This window comes from Plectrocnemia conspersa, unplaced genomic scaffold (genome assembly GCF_051122295.1).
Source record: "Plectrocnemia conspersa isolate PC_06_02 unplaced genomic scaffold, ASM5112229v1 ptg000006l, whole genome shotgun sequence".
Taxonomy (NCBI): Eukaryota; Metazoa; Arthropoda; class Insecta; order Trichoptera; family Polycentropodidae; genus Plectrocnemia; species Plectrocnemia conspersa.
Genome location: NW_028277170.1, coordinates 10026676 through 10044888, shown reverse-complemented (window position 1 = coordinate 10044888; position 18213 = coordinate 10026676). Strand labels below are relative to the sequence as shown.

At 27.3% G+C, this 18213-nt stretch overlaps 1 protein-coding gene across 2 annotated transcripts; it reads left to right on the top strand.

Annotated features, from left to right (window-relative positions):
• The first annotated feature begins 2119 nt into the window (after positions 1 to 2119).
• Positions 2120 to 10342, top strand: LOC148234196 (uncharacterized). Of its 2 annotated transcripts, XM_088188036.1 has the most exons (3): positions 2120 to 2318; positions 8127 to 8425; positions 8948 to 10342. In XM_088188036.1, the coding sequence occupies exons 2-3, from the start codon at positions 8146 to 8148 to the stop codon at positions 9256 to 9258; spliced, it is 591 nt and encodes a 196-aa protein (XP_088044162.1). In that variant the 5' UTR covers positions 2120 to 2318; positions 8127 to 8145; the 3' UTR covers positions 9259 to 10342. The 2 variants fall into 2 exon arrangements, with proteins under 2 accessions (XP_088044162.1, XP_088044161.1); XM_088188035.1 differs by lacking the exon at positions 2120 to 2318 and having other exon boundaries at positions 8072 to 8425.
• Positions 10343 to 18213: the final 7871 nt, after the last annotated feature.

Sequence of the window (18213 nt, the reverse complement as noted above, 5' to 3'; positions counted from 1 at the left end):
AGATTTCTGACTGTATTTCTCGGCTATGACTTGGCAGATGTTAGTTTTTAGGTACTCCAACGTTTCGAATTGGTCAGCGTATACACATAGCTTAATCCACTAAATAAAATATGCATAAAAAATGCCTTACATGATCTTGACGGCCAGTTGACGTCACCAAAACTTGAAATAAAGCGATCTTTTCACGCAAACCATCCTACTTTGCACCCGGTGTGTTGGAAGTTGCGCGGTCTTATCGAAAACACATGTTTTTCACGTCAATTCTTCGATTTAGAGCTAAAATAATCAGTTATCATGCGCATATAGTGCTCAAAACCTGACGTTTACTATCCGACCTACATCGTTTACAAAGCAAGGCCCAATGACGCCGCCAGACCACAATGGGCAGGAAGCAGTGGAGCGATGAAATTTATTACAATATTCCTGGTAATTTCGATACACAGTACAGAACTGTTATTTCTGTTAACCCTTTGAACGCGAAAAGCGATTAAAGTCGCTCAATTGATTTTTATATTTCTTTACGCAAAAATCAGCAAAAAAAAATGCTTTTTCAAGAAAAAACTTTTTTTGTAAATATACATCAAATATAATTTTAAATGAATAAAAATTTTAAAATCAGAACATTTAAACACAGTATCAAGGTGAAATTTGCATTTTCCAAAAAAAAAAAAAAATACAATATTATTTTTGATAACGCGTTCAAAGTGTTAAGCGATTTATTTTGTAAATATGTTGTTAAACAAGAACATTTGACGTATTAAAAAAGGGTGATTATTGACAGCTGTCTGATTTAGAGTTCTGCCAACATAGTAAACTCAAATTGTATCACTTTCTAAAGTTGTCCCAAAATTATCGCAAGATTTGAATTAAATAAAAAACACATTTTTTAGTCTTTAGATTGCTATTTTTTTAATAAATCAAATAAGATAGGATTATTTATGAAATATACCATCTACGATTTGTCGAAATTTTCTGCACAAATGACAGCAAATTCAAATCTTGCGTTAATTTTTGGACACCCTATATATACTTATGATAGTCATATATATTTATAATACTTAAAAATTTTTAAAAATATTTTTTTTTGTCATAAGCTAATTGAAATCAACCCTAAATCATTTTTAGAAAATCTAAATATTTTTTAAAATGTAAATTAATTTTATTCAGTATTTATTAAGAAATAGAGATGTACATAGATTTAATACTGTAAATAGAGAATTTTAAGAGTAGTTAGGTATAAGAAAACGAGTACGGCTAAGGAAAGTATATTTAATATATAATTTTTTAATATATTTTTTTATAATTAGATAATAATATAGTGTGAATTCGTATATTAATATTCCTAAGATAATTCGCAAAAATAAATCTGTAACGGGTTTTCTGAATGAAATAAAAAAATACATTCGTGCATTAGGAAATAAATTATAATATTTAAGTCTCTGTTTATGTTATATATTATATGTATTTTATTTTCTATTTATGTTATTTATTATATTTAAGTTTAGTTAAAATTTGTTGAATATAAAATTTAGCTATTAGTCTAATTTAATTAATAAAATAAATAATATATATTACTTTTGATTTTAAAATTAATTCATTTAACTTACACCTTAATTTTGCGCTTATCTATTAAAAAATATTTTTGCATAATAATGCGTCTCTACACATCGCATGATTTATTCTTTAAACATATGACCACTAAACCTCCTAACAATGAAGTTGCTGCGCATACTGTAGTTAAAATTTTTATTTACTCAAGAACGTCGAAACTTCCGCTAATGAAACTGCTAAAAAAGTTGTCGATTCTGCATAATATATATTAGGTTTTTAAGCTATTTAATAATAAAAAAATAAATTCATTATCATTTTTATAAAGACTTTGCTTTCGATAAATTACGATTAAAAATATGTATGAACTTTCGACGGATGTTTAATTAATAATCTACCAATTATATTTTAGCATCTCTGCAATGATGGTCACGATGGTTGCCTTAAAAAAATATTTTAGGGTACTTAAATTTTAATGTTAAATTAATTTATGTCTATTTTATAGACCCATGCACATAAAATAGTTACTTTCAAAATAAGATTTGATTTTGTTGAAAGGCAACTACCCTATTATGATCCGCGTTGCAAGCACCAATCGAACTCTTCTTTTCCATGCTTTGCATGTAAGTGGGAGTATGACCGATGTATATATGTAACTGTCAACAAGTTCGCATTTGCTTCAATAATATACATCTCTTATTTCTTCGGATTAGTGAGTTTTGAACCGTCGCAAGCGCAGTTCATCCATTCTACACGGCGTGCTAATTACGGTGAGTTATGCTTATTTTAACTAACTAACACTTAACCTTAACAGTGTATGCTTATTTAGTATTAAATTTAAGATTCGGGAAATATATTATAACAATTTATTCTAGTGTAAGTGATTTATATGTACCATTCTCTCCATTTAATTTATTTTTAAAATTTATATTTATTATTATAACCATAATTAATTTATATGTATATTAAATAAATGTATATTTTTATTATATTACTATAAAATATAAATACATTTAAATTTTATAGCAATTTTTTTTGTCATTAATTCATCAGTTAATTCATAAATATTAACTATAGAAACTATTGGATTTGACAAACTTTAGTTCCTTTATCTAATTATATGGTTAAATAATAATAAATATAAACGCTTTTAAATCAATAATTAGCCAATATGTATTAAATATATTTTATTTTAAAAATAATTTTCTTAAGACTGCATCAAGAATATTAAATACAATGTTTTAAATTGTATTATCAGATTTTACAAAGCTTGCTTTATTTGGGATTTAGAAAAAGAAAATAATGTTTCCGTAAATATATTATAATAATTTATTCTTTTGTAAGTGATTTATATGTACCATTCTCTCCATTTAATTTATTTTTATATTTATATTTATTATTATAGTAAATAACCTTAATTAATTAAAATGTATATTAAATTTTTTTTGTCAATAATTTATCAGTTAATTTATAAATAGTAATTATAGAAACTATTGGATTTGACAAGCTTTAGTTCCTTTACGAAATTATATGGTTAAATAATAAAAAAATATAAACGCTTTTAAATGAATAATTAGTAAATATGTATTTTATATATTTTATTTTAAAAATATTTTTTTTAAGGCTGCATCAAGAATAATAAATACAATGTTTTAAATTGTATTATCAGATTTTACAAAACTTGCTTTATTTGGGATTTAGAAAAAGAAAATAATGTTTCCGTCACTACTTTTTTTTAATTAACATTTGTATTATTTTTAAAATATATTTTAATTTCTAATTCTAAAGTTCCTCAATTTTTAAAAGCGTAATTTTTGGTAGGAATAAAAATAAATATTTATAGTTTATGTTATTATAAAAGTAGTCGCAAACCGCACAATTTCAGTTACAAGTCAGATCTTACGTTTTAATCAACTAATGGTTGAATTAATACTAGGATTTTCCAAATATAGCTTGTACTTATTGTAATTTATAATGTGGTATACTTCATATTAATTTTCTTACAAAATTAATAAATTCTTTATATTATTATAATGTGGTAAAATGAATGGTTTAATATCATTCGCCAATGCTGATCTAAGAAGTATTTTTTTAAAAGTAATTTTAATGATAATGATAATATTTGGATCATATTTAATAAAAATACAGAATCAGATAAAATTTGGTATTTCAAGTCAAGTTTTGTCATATATATTTGATAGTAAAAAAGTGCAAGTATTACAAAGAATCTCTTCATGCAGCAGCCATTTCACTAAAAAGCAGAAGGTTAGAAGACTTCTTTGCTAAAATTTAATTAACTTTCACTGCACGTGTAGATATTTATGAAGGCTTTCTTGATATATGGTAAATTGAATGGTAGTTCAGTTATTATTGTTCTGTTTCAAGTCAAAAAGTACTTATTCAAGAACATTCATCGAATCCTTTACTGCTTTAAAATTATCTGTACATTTAGTAATTTCATAAAACAACTTAAAATAAACTTGAAATGTTGCAATATATTTATTATCATCAAGGATATATCAAAACGTAATAATAGTAATGATTTATATATGAGAATAATTACTTATACATATGTTTATGAGTATATACAATAAAAGCAGATATTTTTCAGATTTTTATTAGCTATGCTATAAAAATTTGCACCTTTAATAAAAAGTACAAAATTTAAACCTTAGCAATTAGAATAAATCATATTGTGTAAGATTGTGTTTTTATTGTGTTACTTTAAATTACGTACAAATTAATCAGAATTTACTCACTAATAAGTATAAAGCTCAGTTTTAGGTGAATTTAATAAAAAATATACAAATATAGTTTTTAACGTTATTTATAATATAATTATTTTGCACCGCTACTTGAATAACATATGCTGAATATTTTTATTTAACTTGATATCATCAATAAAGTAAAAGTAGTCGTTTAATTAATGGCAAAAAATAAGACGCTTTAAAATGAATAATTCAACTATAAATAGTATTGATATTCTTATCTATTTTTCAACGCTCGTTATATAAATTATTGACTCACATACTTGTTGAATTAAGATCCGTTGATGGTAGTTAACGAAATAGTGTCATTCACCAAACTCATCGTTGCTAAATCAACAAACGCTTATGAACGTTATCGCTTTCCAGTTGAAAAATGTAATCACCACATCAAAGAACACATTGGCTTATTCACCATTGATAATTAAGTATATTTTTCAGCGATCGGCTACAACTGAGTATATTTTTATAGCTAGACCTTCATCTTATGAGGGTTTAGTTACCGTGGTTTATTTGGCTTACATTCATAAATTGCCATCGCAGATGAATACATAAACATCTTTCTTCAAATAAATATAAACTAACTGATTAGTTTACTTTATTTATAGCAATATGATTGCCGCAACGATTATATAGCTCGACTTATTCTAAACATTATATAAAACTGTGATTAAATTTTCTGTTCTCAATAATTAATTTTGCTTTGATAAAATATATGAATACCTATATTTGGTTACACGTTTACAACATTTTACAATATAAAACGCAATATTTTGATTTAAAGCTGATTTTTGTATGTATTTAAATTTTTAAAAAAATGGCACAACAATAAAATTGTCTCTTATTTGATCTTAAAAATATTGAGCTCACTATATTTTTGATGTAAGTATAGTGGAACCTCGTTTTTCTAGCAAAATTCGTTCTAGAAACGTGCTTGTTTTGCAAAACTCACGTATGTATATCAAAGCAAATTTTCCCATTAAAGATAATACCTAAGCCAAAAACATAGATATATTTTATTATTATTTAATGTTATTAAATATTATGTGTAACCTCGTGCTGTTACTTGCCATATAGATTTATTAGTTCTTTGGTAGCCAGCTTGTCTTTCCCAAGAATACAATTTTTAAGACAATTTGCGGCTCTCGTTCATGAGAAAACCCGTTGACGCAATTTTACAAAAAAAAAAAAAATTCTGAGCAGAATGGCGAGTTCTTTTTGTAACCCCACCCAATGCTTTATCGATGATCTTTAAGGAGTTTACGATGTGGAAAATTATTTTCTAAAAGTCTCTGAGGGTAAAATTTGTTCTTTTGGTTTCGAAGCATCGCTGAAATGGTTCTTGTTTTTTATTTTAAATGTTTAATAATTTAGTGTTCTACTATATAAATTACATATTTCTGGCTCTTAGCCGTTATCATGTTTACAAGCAGCCAAAATTACAATAGTTCAAATAAAAAAAAAATGAGGCAAGAATATGCAATATTTAATAAATAAAACTTAAGTAAAAAATACTAAAACCTTTATACAATAAGAGAAATAAAATAAAAGCAAATATAAGATACATAATTAAAAATAACATTTGCGATCTGGGGCTATTGAAGTCGTAGCTAAAGATTTGATATCAAAGCAGTATCTGTTTAGGCATTTTATGTTTATACATAAAATTTAGTGTGATTTTGTCATAGTTTCCAATTTTTGCAAATAATTTATTATTATGTTAACGCGAGATATTTTTGTAATAATTTATCGTGTTAGTACTAATGTGTTATTTTATTGTAGGTATAGAATATCGAGTGTGGAGTATTTTTTAAATTAGTATAATATGGGGTGTCATAAATTATATTTACCCCTTTATTTTTAATTTCTTGTATATTATTAAAATTATTTTTACATGTATTACTTCACACTAGGCGAGCGTATGTTATTATCGACCGTATTTATTAATTATATATTAAAATTTTGCTTTTAATTGTTAACGCGCTTAGAGCTGAAATAGCGGCAAGCCCTTTAGACCCGGCCTCTTTTATATGTTTTATATATTTTAATTTAGAATCTAAGTAAAGACCCAGATACTTCAATGTTTTAAAAGGCGGAGGCAACGGTTGCCGGCGCATCGTAAAGATGATTGCCTCAGTTTTATCATCGTTTATTTTTATTTTCCATTTTTTTAAATGTTTATTTAGGTTATTCAAAGATTTTTGTAGTTTTGTAGCTATTGGCTTAAGACCATATGAACTAGTTAAAACGGCCGTATCGTCTGCGTAAATAGAGAGACTGGTGTTTTCTAAAATTTGAATATCGTTTGTATATATTATATTAAGATACGGCCCAAGTATGCTCCCCTGAGGAGCCCTCTAATAATATCGATATTTTATTTGTTTGCCAGACAATTACTAGTTCATAAAATCGTAATAAAATTAAAATATAGCCGTGAATTGTGTCTATGATTTAAGAATATTTTTTTGATAACTAAAATTGTGTGTTTGTGATTCACGAATTTTTTTCAATTTAGAATTTCTTATTTTTTTTGTTCTTTTCATTGATTTTTACCACAGTACAATGGCTATCGAATATGAGTCATCAAAGTTTCAAACCGATAGTGAATTTGATGATTCAGTAACATCCTCTACAAACAGGTCATCTTCGAGCAGCACATCGGATACTATAAACAATTACCCCCAGGACACACATAGGTCCGAAATGATAAAAACGCCACCATTATAAATTCCACTCCCCAGATTTATAATAAAATTCGACGGTATCACAAATCACATTTTACAGATTTTGGAGTTGCATTTCGACCATAAAATAATTGAGTAATATGTATAGAAACAAATAGATATGCTGTTTAAATTAAGAATTAAGGGTATTGGCAATGCAAGGTATAAATAAAAAATGAAGGAAACATTTTTTGGTTAACCAGAAAACTATGCCGGAAAAAATATATATAATCTTAAAAAAATTATTATTTTTAATAATAATTTTTAAATCTGTGTTTCCACAAAAAAAATAATAATAAAAAACTAATATTTTACTTTATTTTTAAATAAATAACTAAAAATTAAAAAAGTGATTAATTTTAACCCTATTTTAAAAAAAATTGAAAGTGAAATGATTTTAACAATAGCCTGTATGATATTTGCAGTTAATTTTAAAACGGTCCGCGAGCCATAATTTTTTTTAACGAGATCATCACACAAGACATACATAAAAAAATAAGAAATAATAGTATAATGGATGAGCAGAAGCATTATCTATAACTAACAAGACTTTGAGAGGTAATTTTTCCCCAAAATGTATTTTTACGCGGTACTTTTTCGGGCCGTAATTTATTGCGTTGGCTCAATACTCCTTAAATCAATATATTGGAAGCATATTCTAGTATATTGCGGACTAGGGCATCATAAAAAGTTTGCAGTGCTGAAGTTTTCATAAAGTAGCGCGAGATTCTCAAAATAAAATCGATCATATTTATGAATCTGCTGTGAGTCTCTTCAATGTGCAGATTAAATTTTCAGTGTTTCTTAAACGTTACAACAAGATCCTAAATAAATAAGGGCCTGTCTAGATCCACTGAGATGCTAGGAGTATTTTTTCAGCATTGAGGAACTTAAAAATTAAATTGTGCTAGCTTTTATAACACTGAAACGCAGTTGGGTATAGAAAGACTTTTATAAAGAATTGAGATCCTTCTGCAGGTAAAGAAAATCATAAATCGACTGCACTCTCGTGAACATTTTCAAGTCATCCGCATATTATATGTAAAATGAACAATTATATATTTAATACAATTTTGGTTTTCCTCGCCAGGTGTTATTGTACAAACAAAATGGCACACAACGAAGCAGGTCCGTCGAGGGCAACTCCCAAATACGTCGAGCAGGGCAACGGTGGACCGACACGAGAACCAGAGAGGAACTGGCCAAAATACATGAATGGGGCAAGCACTCCCAATAAAACAAAATGTAATCATTGTGGAAAATTTCACGACGACATAACAGATATGGATCTGCTCCTGTATCCGAATGCCAACATTACGCATTGCTCTACTTGCGGCCAGTGCTTCACTAGAGCTTGGAATATGCTGAATCACCTTCGAGATCACATGGGTAAGAATCTCAAACTAATATCTTCCGTCGATAATCGATCTGGCGACCTCACATGTATGTATATCTAATTAACGATAGAAAAAAGCGTTGTAGATAACGTAAATTTTTTTGAGTTAAGTGTAAAGTAAATTTTTTTGAGAAAAAAATAGCTCGAAAAATATTTTTTTTTAATACAAATTCTGTTTTATATTAGTCAAAGCATGTAAAAAAATATTTTTGACAAATGCAGCTTATTAATATAAAAAAATGTAGCAAATAAAAATGATTTGCGCATTGCCCCCATGAGACATTCAAATTGCCCACACGTGCGCCACGTTGAAAAACACTGGTCTAGACCCTACGGATTGCGCTATTCCGACCTAAATATCTATATTTATATATTATATAATAATTATAATTGCTATATAAAAATGGAATTGTGATAATTGATTAACTTAAATTTTTGGTTGTACTTATTAATGATGGTATTGTGTTTTGAAAATATACCAATTTTAAAATTTTATATTTAAAATGATTTTGCAGAAGATCCACCATACAGTTGCCACTTGTGTCAGCAGTTATTCACCAGCAAAATGTTTCTCCGTATGCACCTGTACAACCACATGGAAACCACTCCGTTAAGATGTCATGTATGCCGTAAATCTTATAAAATATTCCATAATTATTATGGTCATCATCTGTACGAATGCCCATTCGGACTCCGTATGGATAAGCAGCAAAGTCGCGGTGGGGCATCAACAAGTCAAGCCAATCAAGCACAAACTTCCGAAGAAGACGAGTCTTTGAACGTCCCGACACCAAAAAGACCAAGGCTTTCCACGCCAAAAAAATAAAATTCGCATCGACTATTCTGAGAGTATCATAAACAACCGTAAATCCCTGCAATATTATTTCTTATTCCTAATTATCTTTTGAAAACGAATTTTTACTATGTTACCATTCAGGTAAACAAACAATTCCTCTCGGGACAAATGCTCCCACGACAATTACTCTCAGAACAATAGTTTTAACGGACGCTTGCTCTCAAAACAATTGCTCTCACGGACAATTTCACTCAGAGACTATTGCTCTTAGGCACAATTGCTTTCTTTTTTTTAATTTGCTGCATGTTTATCAGGAGTGTAAATTTTAAACTAAATTAACAATATAAAAATAAAACAATAGTCCAAAGAGCAAATGTCCATGAGAGCAACTGTCGTAGGAGCAATTGTCCTGAAATAAATTGTCACCGAACCACTATACAAGCCCATCGAAACATTTTAATAAAAAAAAAATTATTTAGAAATTTGTATTAATAATCATAATATTATTATTAAAGTTACTTTGCATTTATTATTATTAGTACTATTAACAGTTTATAAACGTTAGCAAAAAAATATTATTTCTCTACGTAGATTGATTTTTTTGTAATCATATTATCATATATTTAAATATTATAATTTTTTAATGGCGATACTATGATCGTTACAGTTTCTTAGCCTTAAAAATAGCTTAATATAAAATATACAAGTGTTTTAAAAGTAAACTTATAAACTTATAAGAAAATATGTATGTACATATTAACTGTTGTTCATTTTAAAAGTGTGTTCTTTATAATCATGAAGAACACAACGAAGTCTTTACCTTTACAACAATTAATTTGACGTGTTTCTCCTTTGTTTTTGACACCTCTTCAATAAATTCCCATTCCATTGGATTTGCCTATGCAATATAATTTTAATAAAAAAATAGTTATTTTAATTTAATAACTCAAAGGTTATTCAAAGATATAATTTAACCAGGAATTTTATTAAACATTATATAAATACGCGATTACTTTCTAGTACACTAAATATTTTATAATATTATATAGTATAGTATAATATTTTTGATAATTAATGAATTTTATATTTAAAATATTTTTATTTTTCATGATTAGTTTTAATAACAATTATTGGTGACAGTTATCTTGAATTTATCTTTAATAGCAGTGTTTTTAATTCTACTTGCATCTAGATTCATTGCTTAATTAAATAATTATATTATGTAGAGTTAGGTTATGAATATTTTTTTATTAAAAATAAAATTTTATTGTATTGCTTTTTATGAAAATCTTTAGACTTTAGACATTTAAGCATTGTAAAAAAAAAATAATAAAATAATAAAAACACATTTATATCATTTTATTAAACTACTAAATAACCCCATGGTAAACTAACAATAATATTGGTTAAAATGTATTTAAATAATGAACTCAATAAATATGTGTGAAACACACGTGAAATTAGGAATATAAAAATATAAATAATAGATATAAAAATTAACACATCTTTGAACACAAAATACACACCATTTAAATATAACAATACTAAATTATAAATTTAAAACAATAAGTGTTAAAAAATATCGTGCCAGATAACAGAACAGCATGGTTCAAAACATATCTATAATAAAATTATTTGATAAAATAAAACATTTCATTTTTAATTAAAGTTTATTTTTACACATTTTTGAAATAAAACAATCTTATAATTCGAGAAAAATGCACAAATTAATTTTAATCGTTATAAAAGAGAAGAGATCAACAATTTAAAAAAATTATTTAATAATGTAAAATAAAAAATTAATATAATTAGCTTATGCTTATTTTTTTTATACACCAAATTAAGACCTCACACAATCGGTTTAAAAATATTAATAAAACATCTGTATAATGCAACATATATGTTATATACAGATCTGTTTTATCAAAAATATTATATAAAGATCAATTTTACATTTTAAATTTTGTGTTTTGTTGAAGTTTTTCTTATTATAGCAGTAACTGAATACATGTATAAAGTATATAAACAAATATATAAATAAAATTAAGCATGTATAGTTGGTATTATTAAAGATGATTTGGCCTTTTTGATTTTACAGCACTTAATTTATATTAAACAATATATGATTATTACAATTATTTTTATTACTGAACATGGTAGTTTCCAATATGTATGTTTTTGTATTGCCCTAATGAGCATCTACGTATGTGAATTGTTCGTGAAAGAAAGGAGGATAGAGCAAAAAGAGGTGGTAATTCGATTAATAACTTATGTGATTGATATCAAAACCAGCCATTAAACAATCAGTGCCCACGAAAAGAAAGCAACGCGTGGTTAGAATTAGTAATAATATGATATAAGCCGATACTATTTTAGTTCTATAAGATATATACGCACATATATGTATAGGTAGGTGTTCCAAAATTATTTTTTCTGCTATTTTTAATTAAAAAGGAATGATCAGACGAACTTTAATTTTAACTAATAATATTTGTAATAAAAATATATGTACACAAAAAACATTTATTGATTAACAATAACGTAATCTGTTACAACGTTTTTGATCATCATTTATACAAGCTACTACACGTGAACGTCATTATTTATACTATATTTATTATAAAAATGTGGAAAGTCTCAGCTTATCTTTGTAATTTTGACATAGCAACGACTTTGCGGTAAAAACAGATCTGTTTTTACATTACAAATAAATAAAGAAGTTACTTTGGTGTTATATTTTACAAATTATGACTGCCTGACTCATTTGCTGACATTTTATGAAAATGCTTTATTTTTTTTTCTTATATCTAAATGCGAATATTTTTATTATAAATATAATTTATACACTTTTATAAAATTATGACAATATCATATGATTTAGATATTTAAACTCAGATATATTAAGCAGAATTCATATTAAACTTTTATTAATATACCAACAGATCAATTCTAATTAACAACAAATACAATATATTAAAATTATAATTCAGTAGATTTTGAAATTATAAGTATGTCTAAAGAACTTAACTTTTAACCCATACTACAACCCAAATTTGATTTAAAAAGCCCTTAAGCTTCTCTCTAAATAAAAATAACCATTAGATTAAAAAACTAAATTATAAGGCGAATTTGAGTCCATATTTATTATATGTTGCTTAATTATTTTTATATTTATTAGAATTATTGTATTTTAATTCCCATAAAACTTAAACTAATATAATAGCAGATCAATCCTAATCAGCAACAATAAAGAAAACATTATAAACATTAACTTATATATTAAAACTATGATCTTGATTTACTTCATACTACAGCAGCAGTTTAATTTAGAAAGCACCTAAGCATATATCTGATAAAATTTCCAATTAAATTACAAAACTGAATTTCAGAACGAATTTGGAATTTATTTTAAATAAACATAACGTAGACGCTATATATATTCTTGTACATGCACTAATTTTTGCTTGGTGACATTATTTTGAAACACACATTATAATTATTTATATAGCAAATAAAAGGAGTTCTTAATTTATATTAGTATGATAGATTAATAAAAGTTAGACATCCAAACGATTGCAAAGCAGTAGCCTAAAATAAACGCTATAATTACAACATGCACTAAAATAAAGCCATGCTTTGTCATTAATTTATAAGTAGTAAAGAAAAAAAAACAAATAAAATTTATCGACCAATAAAAGTATAATGATTTAGTAATGTACTTTAAAGTCTTGAACCATTTAGGATCTTCTTGCCAAATACAAGCACACAAGTAGTGACCTTAGAATATATTGCATCTACATTGTTAAAAAATAAACGTTATTAAATGAGTCATTGATTAATAAATTACATGGTTCATGATGATCTGCAGTTTCACAAAGTATCATTAATGTATTTACTACGCTAACAGACTTATTGGTAATTATCATATTTTTATGTGGAGCTTCAAACTAGTTCAAGTTAATAGATTCATAAAAAACATTGTCAAAAGAGTTTTAGAACATTTTGCCGTGTCACGACAAAAGCTACGCAGACTTTTGGTCCAAAGACAAAACGTTCAAGACAGAAGGTCAAGCCGACATAAGCTCCACGCGACAAATACTCCACGTGTCATTTGATCCAACGACATTACGTCCACACACAAAATATTTAAAATCAAGAGGTGACGGAAATTTGCATATTACTTTTTCGCAGTTTACTAAACATAAATAAATCAATCAATCCGATCGCGTAATACAAAGTTTATCAAAAGTCGAATTCTTTATTTAAAAAGAACGTTATAGTTATACAAAAAACATATACGCTGCTAAAACATATTACATATTACTTCTTTATTAATTATGTATATTTTTATCAGTGCGTTACAAATAAAACATTTAGATAAACGTGGTTTACAAAATTGCCCAACTCAAAATTCTAAAAATATAAATATTAGATTTAACTTAAAGATAGCTAGGTTCTAAGTTATGTATGATAAAGTGAGTTAGTTGATATTTATTTTATTGTTCAAGAATTAATAATATACTAACTTATTATTTAAATTGTTTTGTACTTTAGTTATCTAAAAAGTTGGATCTGAATAAACAAACATAAAAAATCATCCTAACATCATAAAAATAAAATGCAACGAGAGAGATTAGTACTATATTGATCAAATAGTAGCAAAATCTACTTAAAAAACAAAAAAAATACTACATAAGTTAGTTTGGCGGAAAAAATATATTTTAAAATAATTATGTCTTTATTTTTTAATATCTTTGTGGTGTTATTTCACACCAAGCTAAAATATTTATAGCTAGTTATAACTGGTATAAATATTTAAGCGATTTATTTAATTATGTTCTTCAATTTCTGGTAAATTAGGGCTTCAAGGTCCTGATAGCGGCAAGACTCTTAGTACTGTGATATTTTTACGCATTTTTAAAAACAAACTGTCTCTATCACAAAATATGTCGTTATAAGAGATAAAGCGTTGTCGAATAATATGATTTAAGATAGTTCGATCGAAGGTCGTTTGTCGTGGAGCGATGGTGTTTGCTTGAATTCTTGATTTGCTTCTAGTAGTTTGAACGTTCGTTTTACATACACTAGGTCCCACCTCAGCAGAAAAGTTTTCTCCGAGGGAAAATTTTTCAACGCTATTACTACGAAGCGGCTGGCGCAGTAAATGATTTTGTTTACTTAGCACTGTAAACATCAGTAAATAAACTTGACGCAGCCTTGTAGTTACTGGTGATACTAGAATGTACTTACTGTTGCCTCCAGCTGCTTAAGATTTTCATTGTGCCCGAAACTATTTGAAAAGCGCTACTGCAAAAGTCGTTAGGCGAATACGTGTGAACAACCAGTTCAAATGTAAATACGCTATAATAAATTTATGATGAATTAATAATTGCATTTAAAATTCAATAATATTAATTGTAAAATTAAGCTGTGATAATGTTAAATTATATATTAATCTAAAAAAAAGTATATTTTTTTTATTGAACTAGACAAAGAATTACTGTCTTAAACATAAAAATAACCATACTGATTTGCAAGCTAGTGTTATCTTAGTAATGTAAGGATCAAATGGGTGTGACTTTACAGCCAAATATTTGCGGTATTTAAAGTCAGAGAGTCTTCGCTGGCGTGTCAAGTTGTATTATTGTTGGTTGTGTTTTCGTAATGATGTCTCAAGATCATGCAGTGTCTTGGACCGTCTCCACTAAAGTGATTTAATGCTTCTCCGGTTATTGGTAAGCAAAGGGTAAAATAATAATAATCTATATTAGATATCGCGCTTCCATTTCGAATAAAGAGTAGTTTTTTAGCAGTAATTATGGGTAATTTATTTCTTGCGAAGGACATTTTATTAGGTGGCTCGTAAAAATTATAATTAATAACGCAATTGCTTGGTCATAAGATCTCTTTTCCATTGTGATAATATGTGGGGACTTTCGAGATGTGTTTCGTTGCTTTGAAATGATCATTAACATATATCAAATTGTCCAAGTGTTTGAATTATACACACAGTCTTTGTAAATATCATTATTTAAAAAAATATTGACGCTTGTGTCTAAATGTTATTAGGTATATTAATTAAACTCTATATTTTTAAATAAATTTAGTTTTAAATTGGTATATAATAATTCTATTGAAACATGTTTAAAATAATAATATAATATTCCAGTTTTTTTTTTTAAAAACTTGATAGATTTTTTTATGAATCTAAATTTGTTTTAAGTTCGAGCAGTAAAAATCTAAACTTTATCATAAATGCTATAATTCTATTTTTTAACTTATTAAAAAAATATGTTTAAGGTCATGAAGCTTTACAAAAAAAACAACGCATAAGCAATAGAAATACATAATTATCAATCAATTAAATAAATTATTATACAATAACGAATAGAACACATTGCGTCCATCAACTGTAAGTACCTGGATAAGAGCAAACTAATAATATTACATGTATTTGAAAAGTCGAATAGCTGTGTTCACTCAGGAGTTGTCCAGTACTCCTGTTCTTATGCTTTCTCAAATACACTGGTCGACACGACTTGAGGAAATCATATTCCAGTGTACATTTTCAGTTTGCGCAAATTAGGAGTTATTTACTTGAACCACAGAGGTATCGCAAGAAAAAATCCCAACACATTAATGGCTTTATATATGCTGATAGAATCTGCGTTTGTCTTAAAATAGGACATTCAAATCGGTTCTGTGTGATGATGCATTTTATAATAGATTTAAGGGATATGTTTGCTTTAGAACAGTGAACGTCACATCTACTTTTTATCCAAAACACACAGACGCTGGAACTAACACAACGATACGGTTGGAGTTACTGTGATATTACATAAAAAAAAATTTGTGCGAAATGGGTCGAAATATTTATTATTAGAGCCGGTTGTGACACAGACGAAAAATCTTGAAGTGAGCATTGCCGCTTTAACAAGAGAAACGAGAATGTATCGCTTCTCCCTCGCATTCACAAAAAAATTTCCGATGCACTATTGCAGTACGAGTTATTAATGTATCAGTTAACAGCAAACTCTCTTTGGATTCGATACACTTACAATAGTGACTTCTTAAAAATTTTCGATTTTCTTCTACATCATTAGAAAGTGATAGTATTGTTGGAACGAAACTGAAGAAAACGGACTTTCAACTTAAGCTTAATTTTATTTTGAATTTTCTGTTAATGTATTTAATAGGTAAGTAAATTTATAATCATTTTAATGTATGTAATTTGTATTTCTATATAACAAATATATTTATTTAATTTTTGAAATGTTTTTAATTGCATTTTTTCAATAATATAGCGTACGTGTAAAATTATTATCCATCTCTTCTAAGCTCTTCAAAGTATCCCGATACGCTGCAATAACCGTTATTGCAGGGCAGGAAGAAACAAAAACAACACACAATCATATTTTCGTGCAATGTATACGACTTTATTCTTGTGATTTAGTTTTAGCACGCGTGAATGTATGAGTGTAAAAATTGCATAAAGTGACTTTTATGTCATGGAATAACAATTTTTTTATTTAAAAATAACCTGTCGGCAGATGAACACGACCATAGATTTTAAAAATAAAATTAAAGTATTTCATAATCTTGAATGTAATCTATTTAAAAAAAATCTTTTAAGTTATCGGCGTAAAGTGAGAATTTGTAATTACGACTGACTTTATTATTATCAATAATAAACTCTTTTTCTGACGTAGCAATTTATTCAGATTGTGTTGCACACATTGAACCTAGTGCGATGGCTTAAAAATTTATTATACACTTATGTATTAAATACAAAAATTAAAAAAAAAATTTAGATATTGTTTTAAAGCTCTTCAAAACACTCATTCGTTAAATTTCAATATTATCAAATAATTCACACTCAATAACCATTTTTACTTAGCATGAAATACGTAATATTTTAATATTGATTGCTTCTTAACGACTGACTTTCACGCCTGTAGTAACAATACACGCGACTCAAGAAAGCATTTTACGTTGCGCGAGATTCGTCACTGGTTATTCACCCTTTCACTACACAGGGCCGGTAAACCTCTGTTGAGTGCAAATCGAATCTTTATGCAATTTCTCGTGTTGTTAAATTAGCTTTAACGCTAAAAAAGGAATATCTTACTAAACAAGTAAATACTCACATACATATATATACAGAGTGTAACAAGTAACACCCTTGTGGGTGTTGCTTTTTTGTATAATTCGATAGCGTACGCGGCATTGCAATTAGCCGCGTGGATAATTGAGATTTGGCGTAGAGCGCGAGGCAATTTTCAAATTGGTTATTTTGCTCACGCGTCCGACTGAGAATGGCGTATTCTTGGTGCTACACACACACCCGCGCACACATACATACATATATGCACTCACACAAAGGCGGGATACAAACCGTTTCCTGGGTCCCGAACGGCTTACTTCCAAATGAAGTATAACGGCAGGTGGGCTCCTTGTCTAATTTGTGGTGGACACACGTGACGACATTTCGCCGCTGACATGGTCATCCCACATTTTGCTTCTTCTGGTCCACGTGGAATGAATACCTATGTTTTTTGTCGTTCGTTAAGAAATAAAATGTATCAACAAAACGTCTGAATATGAACATGAAACTATATGGCTTGATTTATTGTATAGTATTTTAAAACATATGTGACTTTATTGACAATATATACTTTTACATACGTGAAATATTTTGTAATGGTACAGTTTTCAATAAAATAATAACTAATATTTTACATAAATATAGACCACTTATCATATTTGTGGTTAACATGTGTATATTCATAATAAACCTCAAGTAATTTCGTAATTAACCGTAAAATTTATACATCAAATATTATTCCTTTGAACTTTGAGCTCTTAAGTAATATTCGACATAGAAAGAATATTTTACTAAAAAAGCAACTTCGACAAGAAACAATTTTTAATTAAATATTTTCCTTTTTAGTTTCTGATAATTACATAAACCTTTTGCTGCTCAAA